The following is a 19118-nucleotide window of genomic DNA, read 5'->3' as shown; positions in this document are numbered from 1 at the left end:
ATCCAAAGCTTGGCAAATCTTTGGAATTTACTACCGAAGAGGACCATACGTTCTCAATGGCTGAGTATATGTACAGAAAAGATCAGAACTTTAGATTTAGAAGGAATCAAGTTAAGCGGCACTAATGTAAAAGACCAGCTATGATTTTGAACACGATCGAAAGCATAAGATTGAATGGCGTTATCTTACTACCATATCTCACGTTCTTATGTAAACTATTCATACTGTTTTGCAATTCAATGAGCAATTTTATGCCTCAGAATAGCAGTTTTAAGATCAAACGTAAGATCCTGTGTTACATATGATTCTTTTACACATTTGGAAATATAACCATTGAAGCATTTATAATGCTTCAAATCTTACATCAAAATAAATGCTTTAACATGAAAAAACTTACATGCTTTGGAAGATGAATTTGTAGATTGCAAAACTTCATTTGCACGGGGAACAGTTTTAATCAAAGCTTTTGACTGAACTTTCCTGTATGCAACAGAGATTATAGTTACCACATAATATATAAAAAATGGATTTCTATTCCCTAGGTATCAAGTCCACCAGCTTCTAAAATTTAATTTTACACCTACTTGGGGGGATGGCTTGCTTTTGGAGCTGAAACCTCCGAGCCACTGTCAGAAACATGAAATTCATCATCGCTCTCAGCGCTCATTCCAACATCATCATCATCTTCAGATGAAAGCACATATTTGGCCTTTGAAGCTGGTAGGAAAATGAAAATAAAATATCACAAGTCTGGAAAGAATCAAGGACACGAATAGTCGAAAGTGATGGAAGCTTTGAAGTTCAGAATTTGAAACTCAATTGTTAAAAACCATAGCACAGGATGCCAATGTTTAAAAGTAATTATGTCAAGATTACAAATCTAAACCACAGAAAAAGTAATTTGATATGGAATATGCCATAGTTTAAGACCTTTGAAAGGAATGAGCTGCAGCAATAAGCATGATTTTGATAAGAAAAGCTTACAGTGCCTTTTAGATATAACTTGTATTTCTATCCAGATTACTCAATTATCTTTTAACTGGAAAATATGTACAACAGATAAGAAACAAGGAATTAAAGGCTGTCAATGGTACTTGTCAGTGACTTTGCTTCACTGTGCACTAATGCAGATCAGAAACACACATACATTCATAATTGTCAACTCTATACTAATATTCTTTAAAGATATTTTATTGAGAATTTATTTCTTTTACCTTTAAAAAATTAAAAATTTGAAAACAGTTCATTTTAATATGACTAGTGAAGAATTAAATAATGGACTTGTTCAATAAAGGGAAACACTAGAGATACAAGGCGAGCTGCTCGTCATTTGAAAGATCTGCAAGATATCTTTTAGTCAATTTTCCAGGTTTGTCAGTACCCCTCCGCAGCTGCCATATTTCTACGAAAATTTAATGAGCAAGCACTTTGGTTACCTTACTTGATATCCAATGTGACAAAATGTCCATTCAATTCTAATTTAAATGCATTTTATGGCAAATATCACTGAGGATAAAGAAAACAGCTCAAGTTCACTCTTCTGGGTTTCTTTCTCATTTCATCAGTAAATGTATTACTATCCTACCATCATTTGATCTGCATGCCTCATGCCATTTTCTCTAGCTGAAATATTATAGCAATCTTTGACATTTTAGTATAGATTAACCAGTATTTACCATTAATACCAATCTTTAAAATACTGTCCTCTTATGAATTTTAAATATCTAGCATGAATGCAAATTCAAGGACTCTACCTGTCGCCCTTTGTGGTTTTCTTCTGGGAGGAAGATCAACAATTTCCAAATCAACATCTGATTCTGGCTCAGAATCAGACCAAGGGTTCTTTTTCTTTTTTTCAAGAGGTTTAAACTGAAGTTTTGTCTGCTTCTGCGCCATTAGCATAGTCTTGGACGCTAAGTATGGAAGAGAGACTATTCAGTGAAATCACATCAGGAGCACATGGTTGATTATTCCAGGTAGTGACTAATTACACTTGAGTAATGCTAAACCAACAAGAAACAATCGTTTTTCATATAGGCAAAAAGTGTAATGTCATAAGTATTTTAATTTCAGGTACACACGTGGCATGTAAAAGATACAAAAATAATGCACATTACAGAAACAATAAGGAAAATAAGTTGCACCAGAGTCATTCAATGCAAGTCCTAAAATGTTTTAATTTTAATCAGAGGAGAAACACTTCACTCACAGAATCTTTTGCAAAATATCATGAAAGCTGCTGATTGAGAAGTGGTGAACACCTCAAGCATTTAATAAAATTAAGTAAAGAACACAGCAAATGAGGGGACAATAGAAAATAGGGCCAGCATTCATGTGCAAACTAAAAGGGAAAATACATTAGGTAGGTCAAAAAACTTGTTCTCATCATAGGAGTGGCTAAGTTACTCTACTAACTATAATGGAGATCAGTCACTGTAACAGAAATTCAAATTCCACCATGGAAACAGTAGTCTCTTTATTAAAAAATCTGCTGCAACCCCGTCAAGACTTTACAACTCCTTTAATTTTGCACAATCATGGAATCACTCTTTCTCCCATTTCTGAATAATTAATACACAGGACTCAGTAGAGTGACAGAAAATAAGTCTGCACCCCCTTTCATGAGTGTAGCAAAAGTCTTTAAGTTTGATTAATGTTGGTCAAATAACATTAAAAAACATACCTGGTTGTGCTCTTTTAATCAGGCTTACATGTTCAAGAGAATTTTCTTCTTTATCATCAAATTCCATCTTAACAGCAAGCGAATCTGTTTCACCCTGTGAAGCAAAGTTTAAAAACAGATACTGAAATTTTTAAATAGTCTTGACAAATAACTGTCACTAAAGAACCTTATACTCCAGTTCCATAAAATAATTGATCCAAGGCTAAGTGGAATTTTGAATATTTTCCACTCTGGTCTGCAAGGTTAGTTTAGCAACACACATACATAACTGCAACTGATGAAACAAGACATCCAATATACCATACATACAAATAAGACGGTCTGAATTACAAGCAGTGAGCACCTCCTTGGGTTCAAATGAATAGTAACGAAGCATCAGCTTCCTATTGCTCTAGAATTTTAATTTCAAAATACATGAATATTATATTTAACTAGCACATCATAATGGAGGATAAAATAATTGCACTCATGGCTCTGTCCCAAGACCACTCCTTTACTCCCTGTATACCCATGATTTTGTCGCCACCCACAGGTCCAATCTGCTAATTAAATTTGCTGATGATACTACACTGATTGGCCAAATCTCAAAAAATAACAAGGCAGCCTGTGAAGTCATCATCCTGACACAGTGGTGTCAAGAAAACAACCTCCCCCTCAATGTCACAGAAACAAAGGAGCTGGTTGTGGACTACAGGAGGAATGGAGACAGGCTAACTCCTATTGACATCAATGGATCTGGGGTTGAGAGGGTGAACAGCTTTAAGTTCCTTGGCATACACATCACCGATGATCTCATGTGGTCTATAGATCCTGGCTATGTGGTTGAAAAGGCACAACAGTGCCTCCTCATTCACCTCAGATGGTTGAAGAAATTTGGTATGGGCCCCCCAAATCCCAAGAACTTTCTACAGGGACATAATTGAGAGCATCCTGACTGGCTGCATCACTGCCTGGCATGGAAACTGTACTTCCTCAATTGCAGGACCCTGCAGAGAGTGGTGCAGATAGCCCAGCTCACCTGTAGATGTGAACTTCCCACTGATCAGGACAATTACAAAGACAGATGTGCAAAACAAAAAAGGCCTGAAGGATCACTAGGGACCTGAGCCACCCCAACCACAAGCTGTTACTATCCGGGAAGCAGTACCGCAGCATAAAAGCCAGGACCAACAGGTTCTGGGACAGCTTCTTCCACCAGGCCATCAGACTGATTAATTCATGCTGACACAACTCTTCGTATGTTATATTGCTGTATATACTATTTATTATAAATGACTATAAATTGCACTTTGCACATTTAGACAGATACAATTTAAAGATTTTTACTCCTCATATATATGAAGGATGTAAGTAATAAAGTGAATTCAATTCACTGCATTCATATCACATTTTGTATTTTGTAGTTTACCCTTTACCGCTCTCACTGATTTTTATAAGTTGAATAAAGGTCAGAGTAGCATTAATACATTGTCGTAATCAATACATATGGAAGAACAGAATCAAGGTCAGAATTTAAGTGGACAACTTCAGTGACAATCTTTACAGATACCTAATGCAGTAATTAATACTGGTAAAACATGTAATACTCATTATGCACAAATTTCATGTTTTTTGGTACAATGTTGTCAGCACCAGGGCCCATTTATAATAGTAACTGTCAGTGTTTTTGGTAATGCACTTACATTTTTGAATCAAATACAAGTCAAAAACTTTGCCTTAAACGATGGCACTACAAATAGGTGTGCTCACCTTTCCTTTTTTCTTGATAACTTTTTTGCTGGCCTCTGCCTTCATGGCAGTAGTAACTCTAGGGACAATCCTTCTGCCTTGGGGAGATGGCATGGTTTCCTCCAACTGCAGCTTTCTTACTTTACCCTTACCAGCTTTTCCTTTAACAGCCTTACCAATGTGAGCCATCTCATTTTCTTTTTCCTGCATCTCCACACGCTGAATGGAAAAAGATTGTTTTGAAAAGTTAAAAAAGATGTCTCCAGTGAAAAGACAGACGAGCAATGTTATGTGAACTTATTTGATGAAAGATTTCAATGCTAGCTTGTTAGATGCTACAGGGTTTATCTCAAGAGTGTAGGCTTGGGCAAGTGATAGGACCTTGAGGAAGACCTACAGTACAAGAACTTCTGATCAATGGCCACTGAACAGTGACACATTGGTATGAGTCAGACTGGTGGTCAAAAGAGGAATGGGTGACAGAGGAAGAGAGGCAGTCAAGGAAACTTTTGGGGATGGTTTAAACCAAGATGGCAGAGGAATGAGAGATACAGCTTTTGCACTGTTTGGGGATAGGGGAAATACAAAAGGGGAAGACTCATCAAGTCCAGTTAACTTAAGAGTACATGGGTGAAATGTAAAGCTAGATTATCTATTCTAATGTATAGAAAATAACTAATAAGCTAGAAGTCAGAATTGATGAGTATGTGGGAACATATTATTTTGATAGTGTTGCTATCAAACAGTCATGGATACAAAGGCAGAACTTGCAACTCAACATCCCTGGTCATCAAAACTTTAGGCATATTGTAGGGTAGGGAAATGTAAAAGAGATGATACTGCAATATTGATTATGGAGTCTATTTCTGTAAAAATGAGGGAATCCTCGAAGGCTCTTCAAATGATGCCATAAAGATATGAAGCTTAGTAAGAGAATGGTGCATCTGTTTATCAATAGGTCCTTCTGGCCCTTCGGCCCATGCTGCTCCAGCAAACCCAACCCCAATTAACCCCAACCTATTTATGGGACAATTTACAATGACCAATTAACCTACCCAGTAGGTCTTCGGGAGGAAACTGGAGCACGTGGGGAAAATCCACACATTCCACAGGATGGATGTACAGAGACTCCTTACAGAAGAGCGCTGGAATTGAACTCCGAACTTGGGAACATCCTAAGCTGTCATAGCGTTGTGCTAATCGCTACTCTACCTTAGCGTCCATATCACAGACATCAATGAGTATCGGCCTCAGGCACAGAATGTGAAAGAAATCACCTAAGAGGCTAGAGGCTTGGCTTGTGGACAGCTGATTGGACAGGCTGCGATCATGATCTTCAAGCAGTGCAGCGAACATCAGTAGAAATTGTGTTATGTCTGTATTAGTATGACTCAAAACAAAAGCAGGCCTGAGAAAAATTACTGGGTAATCTCAAACACCAAAATAAACCATACATCACCCATCAAAAACAATTACCTCAAGCTCCTCAATAAAAGCTGCCAGATCTTCCTTCCACAAGTTTTCAGGGGTTTTCTTTTTCAGATCGTTTAATTCCCTCTCCTAAAGAAAATAAACCAGAATTTCAAACAAAGCATTACATCAAATTCAGACAGCAATAATCCCAACTCCCAAAACTAATACCATATCAGTGATCCTATCTTTCCCCAACTTAGCTAAAAATGCATTCATGCTTCCTGCCAATTTAAGATAAATGGTTTCACAAGTTTATATACAATACATTTAAAACCAATAAAAATTAGAAACAAATGCAAAAGTCTCATAGTAGCTGAAAGTTTGAAAACACTGATTTGAGACAATATAATTTCCAAATACAAAACTTCATATTATTTGGTATCAAGCCCTTTGAACCTGTAGAAACCTACTTTGACATCTCTCTGCTTAAGCAATTCATCTTTCTTTTCTTTGGTCAGATACCACATGGGCATATTCAAAAGATAATTGAAATCTGGACCAGAAGTGGTTGCTTCTTCCTCCCCTGTATCTTCCAGCTCAGATTCTTGCCCCTGTCAACAAGATATTTAAGACATAACATTTAAAAAAAAAAGATTTCCCTCAAACTTAAGTTGAAATAAAAACTGCTACTTTAAACTTTGCAAATAATGGCTTAAAAAAACAAATTTACATTTCTAAATTCTCGTGAATTTGGGAAGAAAATGCACAAGTTCCTTCTCCTGACATTTTATTTGGGTCTGCAAAGCCTCAAACTATAGCTATTATCAGCAAAACTATGATAATTTAGCCATGGGTTCTCCTGGGGCTTGGTACCACTGAGCCGCAGAATTATTTTGCATCACTATCTACCTACCATTACAAAGCTTTGAATTCCCACAAAATGTAATATTTACCTGCATAATCAGTTCAAAAGAACTAATCTTCAAAGAAAGAATTGAAATTTAGTTTTGTAAATAAATGTTACATACCCTATCAGGCTTAACTGTCCTTGACATACTAGTTGATGCCACTAAGATGGGCAGCCATCTCTTACTGTCTTTATCCATACTTACACCAAATTCATCTCCATACCATCTCAATTTTTGTCTTGGGTCATCACTGCTAAAAACTCGTAACAGCTTCACTGACCTCTTAATTTAACTGCTTTAATGCTACCCAATTTGTCTTTCATATCTCGCATTCCCCATTACCTCAGGTTTAATTTGAATATCTGATCTCTCTACCCCAACTTGCACCCCACCCCCCAATCATTTGCCTATACTCGCTGGCTTAATATTGGTGCCTGGTTTTCCGAGTTATGCTTTTCTGCATTCCCGTAATATTTTGCAGTCTGAAATCTTCAAGGATTTTTGAATTCTTCGGTTATTGCCTCGACTGCTGGAATCCTTGCTCGATCTCATTTCCTAAAATTCACCATCTCACTTTCCTCTTATAATGCTCAAGAAGAAAGAAAAAAATCTCCCAATATCCCTCATCAAATTTTGTCTGAAATACAGCCATGCAAATAAGTTTCACAGCAACTGTAAATGTTTTTACTTTAGTTCTACTTGTGAAATAATTATAAAAACATTAAAATTAAAATTGTCAATGTTTGAACAGTTCAAAACAACTCCTGTTACTCTTCCATCACCTTTTCCTGAGATTCTTTCCACCCTTTTATAGGATCTGAATCGTAACCTCGATCAAGAAGTAATTGAATCAATTCACGTTTTGGCTTGTTTTCTATAAAGAAACAAAATAAATACATAAATAAATCAATAATTCAATAAAATGCCAACAGAAGTGGTTTGCAGTATGGAAGGCCATTCAATCCACTGAGTCCATTTCAATCCCTTTTAGCCCCTTTCCCCACTCTCAGATCAGATCCCTAGAAATCCTTTCAGGTACTTTTCCATTTTCCTTTTGAATGCCTTTCATTCTAGATGCTTCGATCTTGATGAAAAGCCTACTAGCAGCCCTTTGAAATGCCACAAACACGATCAAATGCATATTTCTCACTGATCCTTTGCATTACCTCATCAAAAACTCTATAGCTTGTTTAAAAATGGTTTTCCTTAATCAATGAGTTCTTGCTCAAATTATTTATTCTCCCATTCATGTTTCCACCTCACCTGTGCTAGACTGGTTTCTAAGATATACCCACTATACTCTCTCCTCCAAGATGGTCGATAAAGCTTGTGTCTTTGACCTGGAGTTTAGACTTTTATCCTAATGTTCACATTGTGTCTCAATAGTAATATTTATCTAATCATGTTCCTGTCAAGTGCCCCAGAATACTGAACTATCAGTGCAAACTGAATGTAAATCATTGTTGTGCACATGTTTGAGAAATGCCTGCTAGATTTTGCTGAGAACTCTGTTCCAATTCTATTTTGGTTTCAACAAAATGTTTATATGGATAGCAATCAGATGACCTTCAGACACATTACAAATGTAACAAAGGTGTAAAACTTATATAGTGAAGTCACATAAGGCAGTAATGTTCATGAATGACTTCAATGTTTAATAAATCTAAACATTACCATAATGACTAATATAATGCTAATGAAAGTGTGTTGATATCTTGCCTTTCATAAAGCATCACTAAACTAAGCACATTCTGCCACCAAGTTGATTCCTAGTTATTCTCAGATTCTTTTTAAATATTCCTGAACTTAAACTAAAATTAATCATGTTTCAGAAATTCATCTAAACATGGTCATCGAAATATCCAATGGCAAAATGAAAATAAATATTGCTTAAAGTAAAGATGTGGGCAATTTAAGACGTACCAATGATCAGTTTGCCTTCAATCTTCTCCAAGATGAAACGAGCTTGGTTGCTTAGTTTTCCATATTCTGCTCCCAAAAATCCCTCAAGCCAATCTTTTCTTAAATTATAATATTTCATCCTTAAGTCGAAAAACTCTTTCAGCATTTCTTGTACATTTTCATACTTTTTCAGACAACCAACATGATCAAATAACACCTGAAGAGACAGAAAACTAAAATTAAATGACCAACAATCACAGCAGCTATGACTGCCTGGTGTGCTAACCTACTGCAACAATTATGTGTCTGTTGTTAGAAAAATAACTAGTTTGAGAGATTTTCCATCCACCTATTTTATTTCCAAAGGATTTCCCCCATTTAAGCCCTTAACAAAGCTCATTTTCCCCTCAAAGCATTCAAACCACAAATATTGGTCTTCAGCTTCTTGTCCTTCAGACTCAAAGTGGAGATAAGATGTAATGTGTATAAAACCACATAAAATTATAGTGCAGCCAATAAATCTGGGGACCCAGTCCCAATCTGCACTAATAGCCAGGCCTCTTTACTACAATTTCCTCACTTGAAGTGGGCAAATATATCACCCATCTGATACAAGAATTCCCACAGTCCTCAGTAATTATATTGGGTGGATCTTGCAAATAAATTTGCAAAGGAAGCTTGTGCCTACATTTGTACACTGTTCAGAAATTTATTGGAAAGAATTTTGCAATTATTTTGTTTAAACTATAATAATTTAAATCTAACAACTGATTTGTACAATAACATTAAAGCTAAACCATAAACATTCTTCTAATGCCTACATTGGAACCCACCTCCTGATCCACAAAGACTACAAATTAAAATTACACGACTTAACAGCACATGCTTCCGCTAGTAAACGGTCGCTTTCGAATAATCCCTTTACCTCATGAGAATCTAACCAATGTCCCTTTCTTCAGGCTTTCAATTAAACTGCGCAGTGTGCCCTGCATGTGACCCCATCTGTATATTTAAACAAGGTCAGCTTGGGTCAAATGTCCCAATCTGGACAAGTTATCATTGAGCTATGTCTGCAGCAATAGGAACAGAAGGGCAACCTGAAATATTTAAGTGATGCAGATTCTGAAACTCCATCTAGTGTACAAGCATGGGCACTAGCACGATAGCATCTATATAATTTTGCAATATAAGCGAGTTTACTACAAATTACTTTACCATTGAGTTACATGTAAGAGGAACATTCAGTTTGAAGACTTTATGCAATCCTGCTAATTCAGCTTCAGCCAGCTTCTGTTCAGTCATCGTTATTATGAAACGCACAGTGGTATCAGTGTGATACTCTTTATAGTCAGTGATCAATGACGGAGTCTTGTCTGTTCCATTCAACATTGGTTCAAGTACCTGCTCTTTGTACACCTAGACACAAAATTAAATGCATACAATTAAAAACAAAAAGTAATCCTTTGCAATTCCTTGATCAAGACATGCCAAACCCCCAACATTAGAGACTTCTAGATCGAGTCTTAAAATTTTCTCTCTTCCCTAGTTGTCCACAAGCCAAAAACCAGTTGCAGAATTCATGAATCATTTGCACAAAAAGCAGATAACAAAATGTAATCTGGGCACCATGGTAGCATAGTGGTTAACACGACACTAAGTGCTCGGGACATCATAATTCAGAGTTTAACCACAGCATCCTCTGTAAGGAGTCTCAGTATGTTATAATCCAAAGTCGCATCAGCTAGGTTGTAAATTGTCCCGTGATTAAATTAGGGTTAAATCTGGGCTGCAGGGCGGTGCAGCTTGAATGTCCTATTCCATGATGTATCTCAATAAATAAAATACTCATTGACATATAAAGGCATTTCTACAGAAAATTTATGCTACAGTTTAACAATAAAATACCAACAAAAATTACCTGAGTCCATGTCTTGACAGGAAGTTCTGAAATTTCTACTGTGGTGGCATTCAACACCGAGATTTCACCATTGATCATATACTGATTGGCACCCAACTCAAAAATTGTTCCTTTGAAGTTCTTGTAATTAGGAAGCTAGAGAGAAACAATCCAACATAGGCATTAGAAGAATTTACATTCAGGTGCTCTGTAAGAATAAGATTTATGGTTTGACTTTATTATAGAACAATTCTATTGATCAGCTTAAATTATTATAATCTAAAATAATTGCAAAATTATTTCCAATAAACTTAACAGTATACAAATACAGACACGAGCAAAAGATGATAGTAATTGTTCTCCTACCATAGGGACTGGATCATCTCCATCCAGCAAACGCCTAATATTATTAACAATTTCTCTTGCATCATAATTGGGAATTTTGCAAGCCCATCCCGTGCCAATACCATCAGCACCATTCACCAGCACCATAGGAATAATAGGGATGTACCACTCAGGCTCCACTTGCTGGTTATCATCATACAGATACTTCAGAAGATTATCATCCACAGCTGGGTACAACAGCCGGGCCAAAGGACTAAAGGAAACAAATTCTGATCACAACCACAATTCATGGAAATTAATAAAAACAATTTTGACAACTTACAATACATTTCAATCTCTAAAGTGTCATCTTTAACTACATCTCATGAAATGCACTAAAAAGTGCATTTTAATACTTTAAAATAATTGCGCTGACTAAATTCACACAAAAGAAAATACTGCAAATATAAAAGTCATTGGAGCCTCAAGTGCCCTGAATCTTCAAGGGACAGGATCATGAATTTCTAGGCCACCATCCTTGATATTCACTGTGGGCTTGACACCACCACACCAACTACCCTCACATCATTCAGCTTGGTCTCCCTCCTTTTTTTTTTTACTATGGTTCCAATCTCATGGTGTCATAGACAATCATATAAACATTTTGTGAAGGATGATGTTTTGCATTCTTGGCTCTGCACTTTTCCTACTCCAGACAGGCTCTTCTGGCTCCATTTTGCCTAACATATGCATTTTAAAACCAGCATATTTGGGCCACTTCCAAGTTGCCCTTTTTAAGAAACTCCTCTACAAATGTTCTTTCTGGTTATTAGATATCTTTGATACTTTGATTCAAATCCACAACCTGTATTCCTAAGATATCTTTCTAAAACCAGTATTTTGGTGCTTGTTTAGGATTGAGAAAACTTCTGACTACTCCAAATATGCACTCTATTCTTATCAAGCATACCCTATTTATATTCAGCCATACTTAATCAACTATACATTTACTCTTCAATAAAAATACAACAAATTATCAATCAGATCAAATTACTATCTATAAATATTATGAAGACACAAACCTGAGCATAGTGAAAATGTATCGAGGACTTGCAGCATCTTTGCCACCATTAAGTCTTGTACCAAATTGCCCAATTGGCTGCAGAAGATTGATATTATTGCTGCCTATGAAGTTCTGAGCTAATCCAACAATTGTCATCATGAGGGATACCTAGAAATAACAATCAATTCAGCAGTTAACAAAGTACAATAGAAATTTGACACAAGATCCGATTGAGTTTTGATTAAATACCATGAAATCAATAATTTGTCAATGGTGCCGTTGTGGTATAATTGGATCCTTCAATGGTTTGAGATATGATTTTTACATGTTTCCATGCAACTAAACCTCATTATGAACAGTAAGTCTGAAGTGTACTTTAATAAATTCTACATTTCAGGGTACACAGCTCATTGGACTATAGTTAATACCTTGTTAAGGAACTACACCTCAAATTACAGTATCTATTACATTACATATGAGATTACAACAGTTAATACAATGGAGTGAATTCAAAATGCTTATTTCATTCATATTTTCCATTGCTCCTTGAATATTTAGATTTTAAAAAGCATTACAGAATAATCAAATTTTCAGTAACACTTGTATATCTTAATACCCCCATTATTGCTTTCACTAAGATGTACTACTTGAGAATGTGTGTTCAAATGGATTTAAAGATATTCATTCTGAGCATATAATTTATACAACTCAGTGTGCAATTGTGCAGCAGAATGTCTCGAGGACAGTCATATCTATCTTTTTCTTTTTGTTGCAAAAAGGGTTGAAAAGAGATTTGCTTCTCAAAGTTTAATTTTGGACAATTTGGAGTTTACAAATGCTGACTTTGAAATCATAACATTTCCTGAAGAGTTGTGTTTTTAAACAAATGTTTAAATCAGAAAATGGTTTATTTGTTTTCAGGGGTTCCATAAACCTACAACTCATGTGCATCATTCACCCTAGTTGCCACAAGGTTTTCTTCTTGAATCACTGCATTAATCAACCTCAGATCTTTAATTTCTACAGCCTTCAAAAGTGAACTTTCAATGATAATGCTAAATTAGTAGCCAGTACAATACAGCACAGTATTATTTAACCTTCAAACTAAGCACTAACAGTTAAGCACGGATGGTACTTGAGAATGGATCAAGGAGATCAAATGTGATAGCTTATGTATTTGCTACATATAATAGTTTAAAATGGGGAAAGGATATCTCTGAATAATCCATCATGTCAGCAACCTAACACATACTAAACATTTGTTCTCGAAAAACATTCACTTTAAAGTGACACCATGACACTGTGGATAAAATCTATCAAGGGATTTTAACTTCAGTAGATGATCCTACTGTAAATTACCAAACAAAATAGGGAAAAAGTGTCTTCTGGAAATTTTGAAGGAAGCCACCATCCAACTCTGACATAGCATGGAAAGGCAAAAACTACAGAAAAGTTATTTTATAATTCACTGAAGTGCAAGAAATCAATGTAGAAAATAAAATCTGTTGTTTTTACAATATGATGCATGGCACAAAACTACAACATTCACATGATAAATTCTGAAATCATCATGAATAGACAATGGACATTAAATACCAGTTAACAAATAGCATCTTACCTCACCATGATGATAGGCTGACATCTCAGCAACAGAACCAGCTAGCTGAGCGACCTTGACTTCACGTTTGTCATTCCGCTTGAAGCAGGTAAATAAAACCTTTCGTTGACCAGGCTTCAGACCTTGTAATTAGAGTTTTTTTAAAAAAACGCTAATCAAATACCTTAAACTACAATGCAGTCTTAAAAGTGAAATTTCTTGCTTTGCCACTTTCTGCAGTTGTGGTCAAGATCACCAGGGATCAGTGTCTCAAGAGTGCTGCATGAACACTTGCATGCACCATATGCCAAAAGTGACATGAATGGAAAATTGTGAATGATTGTTTTTTGTTTAATTTACACCTGAACTGCATGCTATCTATGCTTGTTGTAGATGGGGCTATTTGCAGCACCAGGCCGTCACATGGGAAGCAGAGGGGGTGCCCAGAAACAGATTGCTGTTTCCACTTTTCTGTAGGTGTATTGTGGGGAGAATGTATTATATATGATTGCTTCCCATTCAACTGTATAACAAAAACAGGGCAGTTCTGCATGCAACTGAGAAACCACATACAGTAGGTACTTCAGCACATAACTATGGGAACAAAACTTCACGGCACTGCTTATACTATATTTCTGGCCATTTTCAGGATTTTCTGTAAGAAATTGAAACAGGCACTGGCATTATATATAGTAAATGTTTATTGCACCAAAATTAGGAGAAATCCATTTTTAAGTAATCATATCCCATTCTGACTGCATAATAGGCAGGATACTAAAGAGATAACAGTAATTTTATGGAACAGCAATTGGGATGAATGTCATCAAGGACCAATTAGCAATGCAGACTTTGCACAACCAGAAGTTGTGTTATAGAGGTAGACACAATTTCTAAAGACATTCCTTTAGCAAAAAGTGACACTAGTGTGAAGGACAACTAGTACATAAGATTTAAGATAACTAGCAAAATAGTTAGTTAGATAACTATATTTTTCAAAAGATAGACTAAAGTTTTTCTCATCTAGAGGAATTGCATGAAAAAGAATGATAAATGCAGCTTCAACAGGAACTTTCAAAATACGGTAAAGTCTTTTTTTCCCCAGTAAGAGCTGCAAAATGGGCTAATATATGCAATTCCTTTCCTTCTACCAACCTATAACTTGCATTACCAGCAATTCTATTTCCTAACTGAAAAATATGACCAGATTTAGAACGAATAAAACAAATTGTTGGAAGACTCAGTGCAGATAAAACATTAACTGCTAATTTTCATCGATCAGAGGGCACTTGACTCAACAAATTCCTCCAGCAATTTGCCACAAGTTCCAACATTTGCAGTTTCTTGTGTCCCTGAGATTTATAACAAAACAGCTATTTATTCTTTCAATGTCTATTACCCATCACAAATGGCACTATCATAAGGAAGAATGGTGATAATTTATCAATTTTCAGGCAATTTTAAAAGTTAAATAATTCCATTGAGATATTAAGCCTTTGTCAAGGGCTGCACTTAAAAAAAATACCCAAAGACTTACCATCCACAAGTGATGGAATTGACCGTTCATTGTCAGAGTTTGAGAAGAGAACCAATTCCTTATTTATGAAGTCATTGTATGTCAAATATTTTGTACCTTTTCCATACAAGAATTGCTGTAAACAAAAAAAATCAGCTGTTGAGTGCAATTCCAGAAGTATTCCAAAAGCTGGTCATTCCCTAGGTTTTTGACAGGAAAATAAATAGAAGTTATGTCCCACCAGTCATCTCTGCCATTCAAATAAAATAATCGGTGATCCGGTTGTAACCTCAACTCTTAATTATTTTGCATATTCTCTGAGCCTTATTAAAAATAGATCAATCCACTTCTGCCTTAAAAACATCCAGATACTGCTTTCACCACCCTTTGAGGAAGAGACTTTTTAATGGCCTTCATATCTCTCTCTGCAACTTAGTTTCCTAATTAACATTGTCAGCAAATTTACAGCATCTTCAATCCTTTTATCCAAACTATCAATATGAATAATAAAACATTAAAGCCCAGCAATGATCCCTGTGGCACACAACACATTACAGAATTTGTCCATGCCAACTGGGAGTTTGTTTTCAGTAAGTCACATTCAAGATTATAGTTTGCTATATAGCTATATAATAAAAAATTGCTGCAACCTATAGCTGAAAGAAAATTGAAGCACACCTCTGGCAATCCATGTAATTTTCGCTGTCGCCTATCAACCATGAAGTTTGTCAGCCATTCTTTGCGTTCTTCAATTTTTTTCTTGCTAAATGCCTAATGAATGAAAGCAATAGTTAAACAACTACAGTGACAAAACTCTGACTTATGCCAATAAACTGCAAGAATTAGGCCTCTCACCAGGGTGATTGCAGCATCATCTTCTGGGCCACCATATCTAAAGGGGATACGATGTCTCGCCATATCAGCAAAATATTCCTTTGCTTCCTTGGAAGTACTTGTACCCAAACCTAGATTTAGATTCAGTAGCAATATTTAACTCCACAAGCATACATCTAAACAGCAACAAAAAAAAATAACACGCCCAGAAGTCAGCATATAATTTTATTTTCCCCACAGCATCACACAACTGAAAATAGTTTTATTGCCATCCACTATAGTGAAACACAATATGGTTTATTTCCACATAACAGATGCAGTAGAACACTGGAGGGGAACATGAAACTCGCTGCCCTGAGAGCAATTACCACTTGGCACTCCCAGGACTTCCAAGGAATTTAAAACATGAAATTAAAAATAAAATTTCAATCAAAGAACCACCGATCTTAGACTAATCCATTCCCAAATATAGAGTAAGGATGATAAAAGCAGATTTGCAACTATCAGCAAAATTTTCCGCTAAAACAAATTAGGCTCTTACATTGTTGAGAGTACCACCACACAACAAACCTTTGTAGTACTTTATTTTCCAAGTCCTGCTGTTGTCAGTGCTCTTTTTCCATTCATCAAATTCAGGTAGACTGTAAAATGCAACTTCCTCCTTGTTTTTGGACACCTGGGAAAAACAAAATCTTACTTCATAATTGAACAGTTAGGCCTTGTTAGCCATTTATTAGAGGACTGATATTTCAACTGATAATATTCCAAATAGTCATGGACAAACCTTTACAATTGGTGTAATAAATTCCTCTATAAAGCTATGTTTGATCAGTGAAGGCCAGTTGTGATGGATGAAATTGATCAATAAACCCTTGATGTGTGAGCCATCTTGGTCCTGCAATAAAGAAAAAGTAAATTAGGATTTATGCTATGAGAAAGATGTACCAGAACTGCAGAGATTGTTTTAACACTTTTATGGAAGTTATGTGGATTCCCATACTGAAAATTACTTCCAAGGTAAGAGATATCTTGCCCTTTACTACCTTTGCAGTTTGTGGTACCTTTTATGCTACTTCTACCTTTGCAAATATGCTAACTATAAACAGGTAACTTCACATGAGTAATATGTACTTTTGAAGTTTACCATAATTTACTGAAATTCCACACTTCCTAGTGAGGAATTGGAAGGTTACAAAGGCAACTTTCAAACTACAAATTTTAATCAAGACAGCAGTAAAAACAAGGCAGTCTCACTGCAATGCACCACATTTTTGTGCTTTTGTAACTGCTGCCACATAATGGATGCAGCATTAAAATAGTTCTAGCTAAGACTGTTGCAAATAATTTTTCCTGCACTTGATTTGACAATAATCAAATATACTGATTACATGCTCTAAGGTCAGGAATTGTTTCTACTAGCACTAACTTGCAGACAACTAAAATTTCAGGAGGTTGTGGACAAGATTCTAATCAATACCTCCAGACACCTTAAAACTTCATTGCATGGTAGAGCAAAGAACATTTTTGCGGGTCTGTCTGCTGAAAGCAAATTGCCTGAATTAATCTTATGTAAGACAGTCCTTTTGGGTACTTTTTCCCTATACTAGTGCCTGGGTGAGCATATAATTGGTGAGCTGCTGCGAGTGAGTAGAGGACCAGGTACTTAAACAACTTTATAAGATGTATTTGACTTCAAGGATACTACTAGGGAATTCTTAAGTCAGTGTCTCTTCAGTCTCCTTGAAATCATACACTAGCGGGACTTGAAGGTGCTAATGCTTGCTTCTCCTCTAAGAGGACCACAACCATATCATGGTTTGGAGGCTTGCGTGCCTCAATAACCTGGAGAGCTATGTTAACTGGAGCTAGGGGTTTCTGCTTTAGCTCTTGGTAGCATCACCCATGACAAACAGGTCAAAGGGTAGAGGCCAGACCAAGAGAGTCAGGGCTAACAACACTGAATGATAAAACAGAATAGTTGCGGAAACAGCAATGAAGAATACTTCTACATCTGAGTGCAAAAGTATCCCCGAGTCTCCACTCAGACTTGCATGATTGACAGTAGTGAAAATCAAGAGGAAGCTGCTGACATGATGAAGGAAGCCCTGAACACTACCAGAGTGGAAGACCTTCAATGCTGCCCTAAATGTCAGCAGTGTAATGGGAAGTAAGAGCATGCTTCTGCATAAATAGTTTACAGACTACTTAAGTACATGGCTGTACTTATGAAAATTGCACATTTGTTTTCATCAAGTGTGTCCAGGGCTGTACATGCTCAATTGTCAAATGTACAAAGGGCCCATGGGTGAAGGGAGAAGAGACTATGCTGGCTTTGCAGTCAATGCGGAACCATTGCAATTTTCTATCAAGTGTTATTCTTCATAGAAACTAGTGTACAGGGTATGTTTTAGTCTTTAGGAAAAAAAAAACAGGGCCAAGTATTGTGTGAAAACAGAAGATGGTTTGTAGTGTGGCTTCAAATTAACATATGGTAAATATATATCTTTTTTTAAAGGCTGAAATTTTACACATGGTTAAAACAAAACACCATTTCAGAGAATTTAATTATATCACCTGATCTGTCATAATCATCAATTTTCCATAACGGAGAGTTTTCAGAGACTCCTCATCTTCATAGTTCTTCTTGTATTGCAGACCAATTATCTTTATCATGTTGTTGATCTCTGTGTTTTCCATTATCTGTAAATCAAACATTAAAAGTGTCATCCAACTATTTCTGATGGCCCTCTAAAGTATGCACTGAGGTTCAGCCAGCAATTCTCTCAGCTGTATTATAGCATTCTAGAATTGAGACCACTCCACAGACTTGATTCTATGCTGATGTTGCAGTACAGCAAGTGTTCTGATGTGAAGTTAAACAAAGGTCCAATTTGATTGCATCGTTCTGTACATTAACAAGGCCCAGTCATTATTTATCCTTTAACCAACAGCACGAAAACCAGATACAACTGAGATGCACAAATGGTTGGCACCCATTGCCTAAACAGCAAAGAGCATCAAGATGTTCTGGATAAGCCAATAAAGGCACTATAAAAATGCAAGTCTATGCTCCCAGCCAAGTGGTTCTTTAATACTCATGGGAAGCCATTATAAAGACATTTTTTCCCCCGCTATATCAGATAAACTAGGAATTGAACAATTCTGTTTTGACCTAAAGTAGCCAATATAGTCTCAACCTTGTTAAAGAAAATATAGAATTGATGGAAGAAGTTACCTGGGAGACTACAACATGGTA

General features: G+C 36.2%; 1 protein-coding gene across 3 annotated transcripts in view; it reads right to left on the bottom strand.

Annotated features, from left to right (window-relative positions):
* Nucleotides 1-19118, bottom strand: part of top2a (DNA topoisomerase II alpha) — a 46273-nt gene that overhangs the window by 12818 nt on the left and 14337 nt on the right. For all 3 annotated transcript variants that reach the window (XM_059956416.1, XM_059956418.1, XM_059956417.1), the window contains 20 exons: nt 18437-18562; nt 16647-16757; nt 16433-16538; nt 15884-15993; nt 15707-15799; nt 15050-15164; nt 13537-13658; nt 11938-12086; nt 10898-11129; nt 10553-10687; nt 9850-10050; nt 8656-8851; nt 7515-7606; nt 6295-6435; nt 5888-5971; nt 4433-4630; nt 2684-2777; nt 1755-1913; nt 585-717; nt 398-480 (listed from right to left, as the gene is read on the bottom strand). In XM_059956416.1, the coding sequence (XP_059812399.1) occupies nt 398-480; nt 585-717; nt 1755-1913; nt 2684-2777; nt 4433-4630; nt 5888-5971; nt 6295-6435; nt 7515-7606; nt 8656-8851; nt 9850-10050; nt 10553-10687; nt 10898-11129; nt 11938-12086; nt 13537-13658; nt 15050-15164; nt 15707-15799; nt 15884-15993; nt 16433-16538; nt 16647-16757; nt 18437-18562 (2680 nt within the window). The remainder of the gene's footprint in view (nt 1-397; nt 481-584; nt 718-1754; nt 1914-2683; nt 2778-4432; nt 4631-5887; nt 5972-6294; nt 6436-7514; nt 7607-8655; nt 8852-9849; nt 10051-10552; nt 10688-10897; nt 11130-11937; nt 12087-13536; nt 13659-15049; nt 15165-15706; nt 15800-15883; nt 15994-16432; nt 16539-16646; nt 16758-18436; nt 18563-19118) is intronic.

Source organism: Hypanus sabinus, chromosome X1 (assembly GCF_030144855.1).
Source record: "Hypanus sabinus isolate sHypSab1 chromosome X1, sHypSab1.hap1, whole genome shotgun sequence".
Lineage (NCBI taxonomy): Eukaryota > Metazoa > Chordata > Chondrichthyes > Myliobatiformes > Dasyatidae > Hypanus > Hypanus sabinus.
The sequence above is the reverse complement of the archived record's forward strand: the minus strand, read 5'-3'. Positions and strand labels throughout refer to the sequence as shown.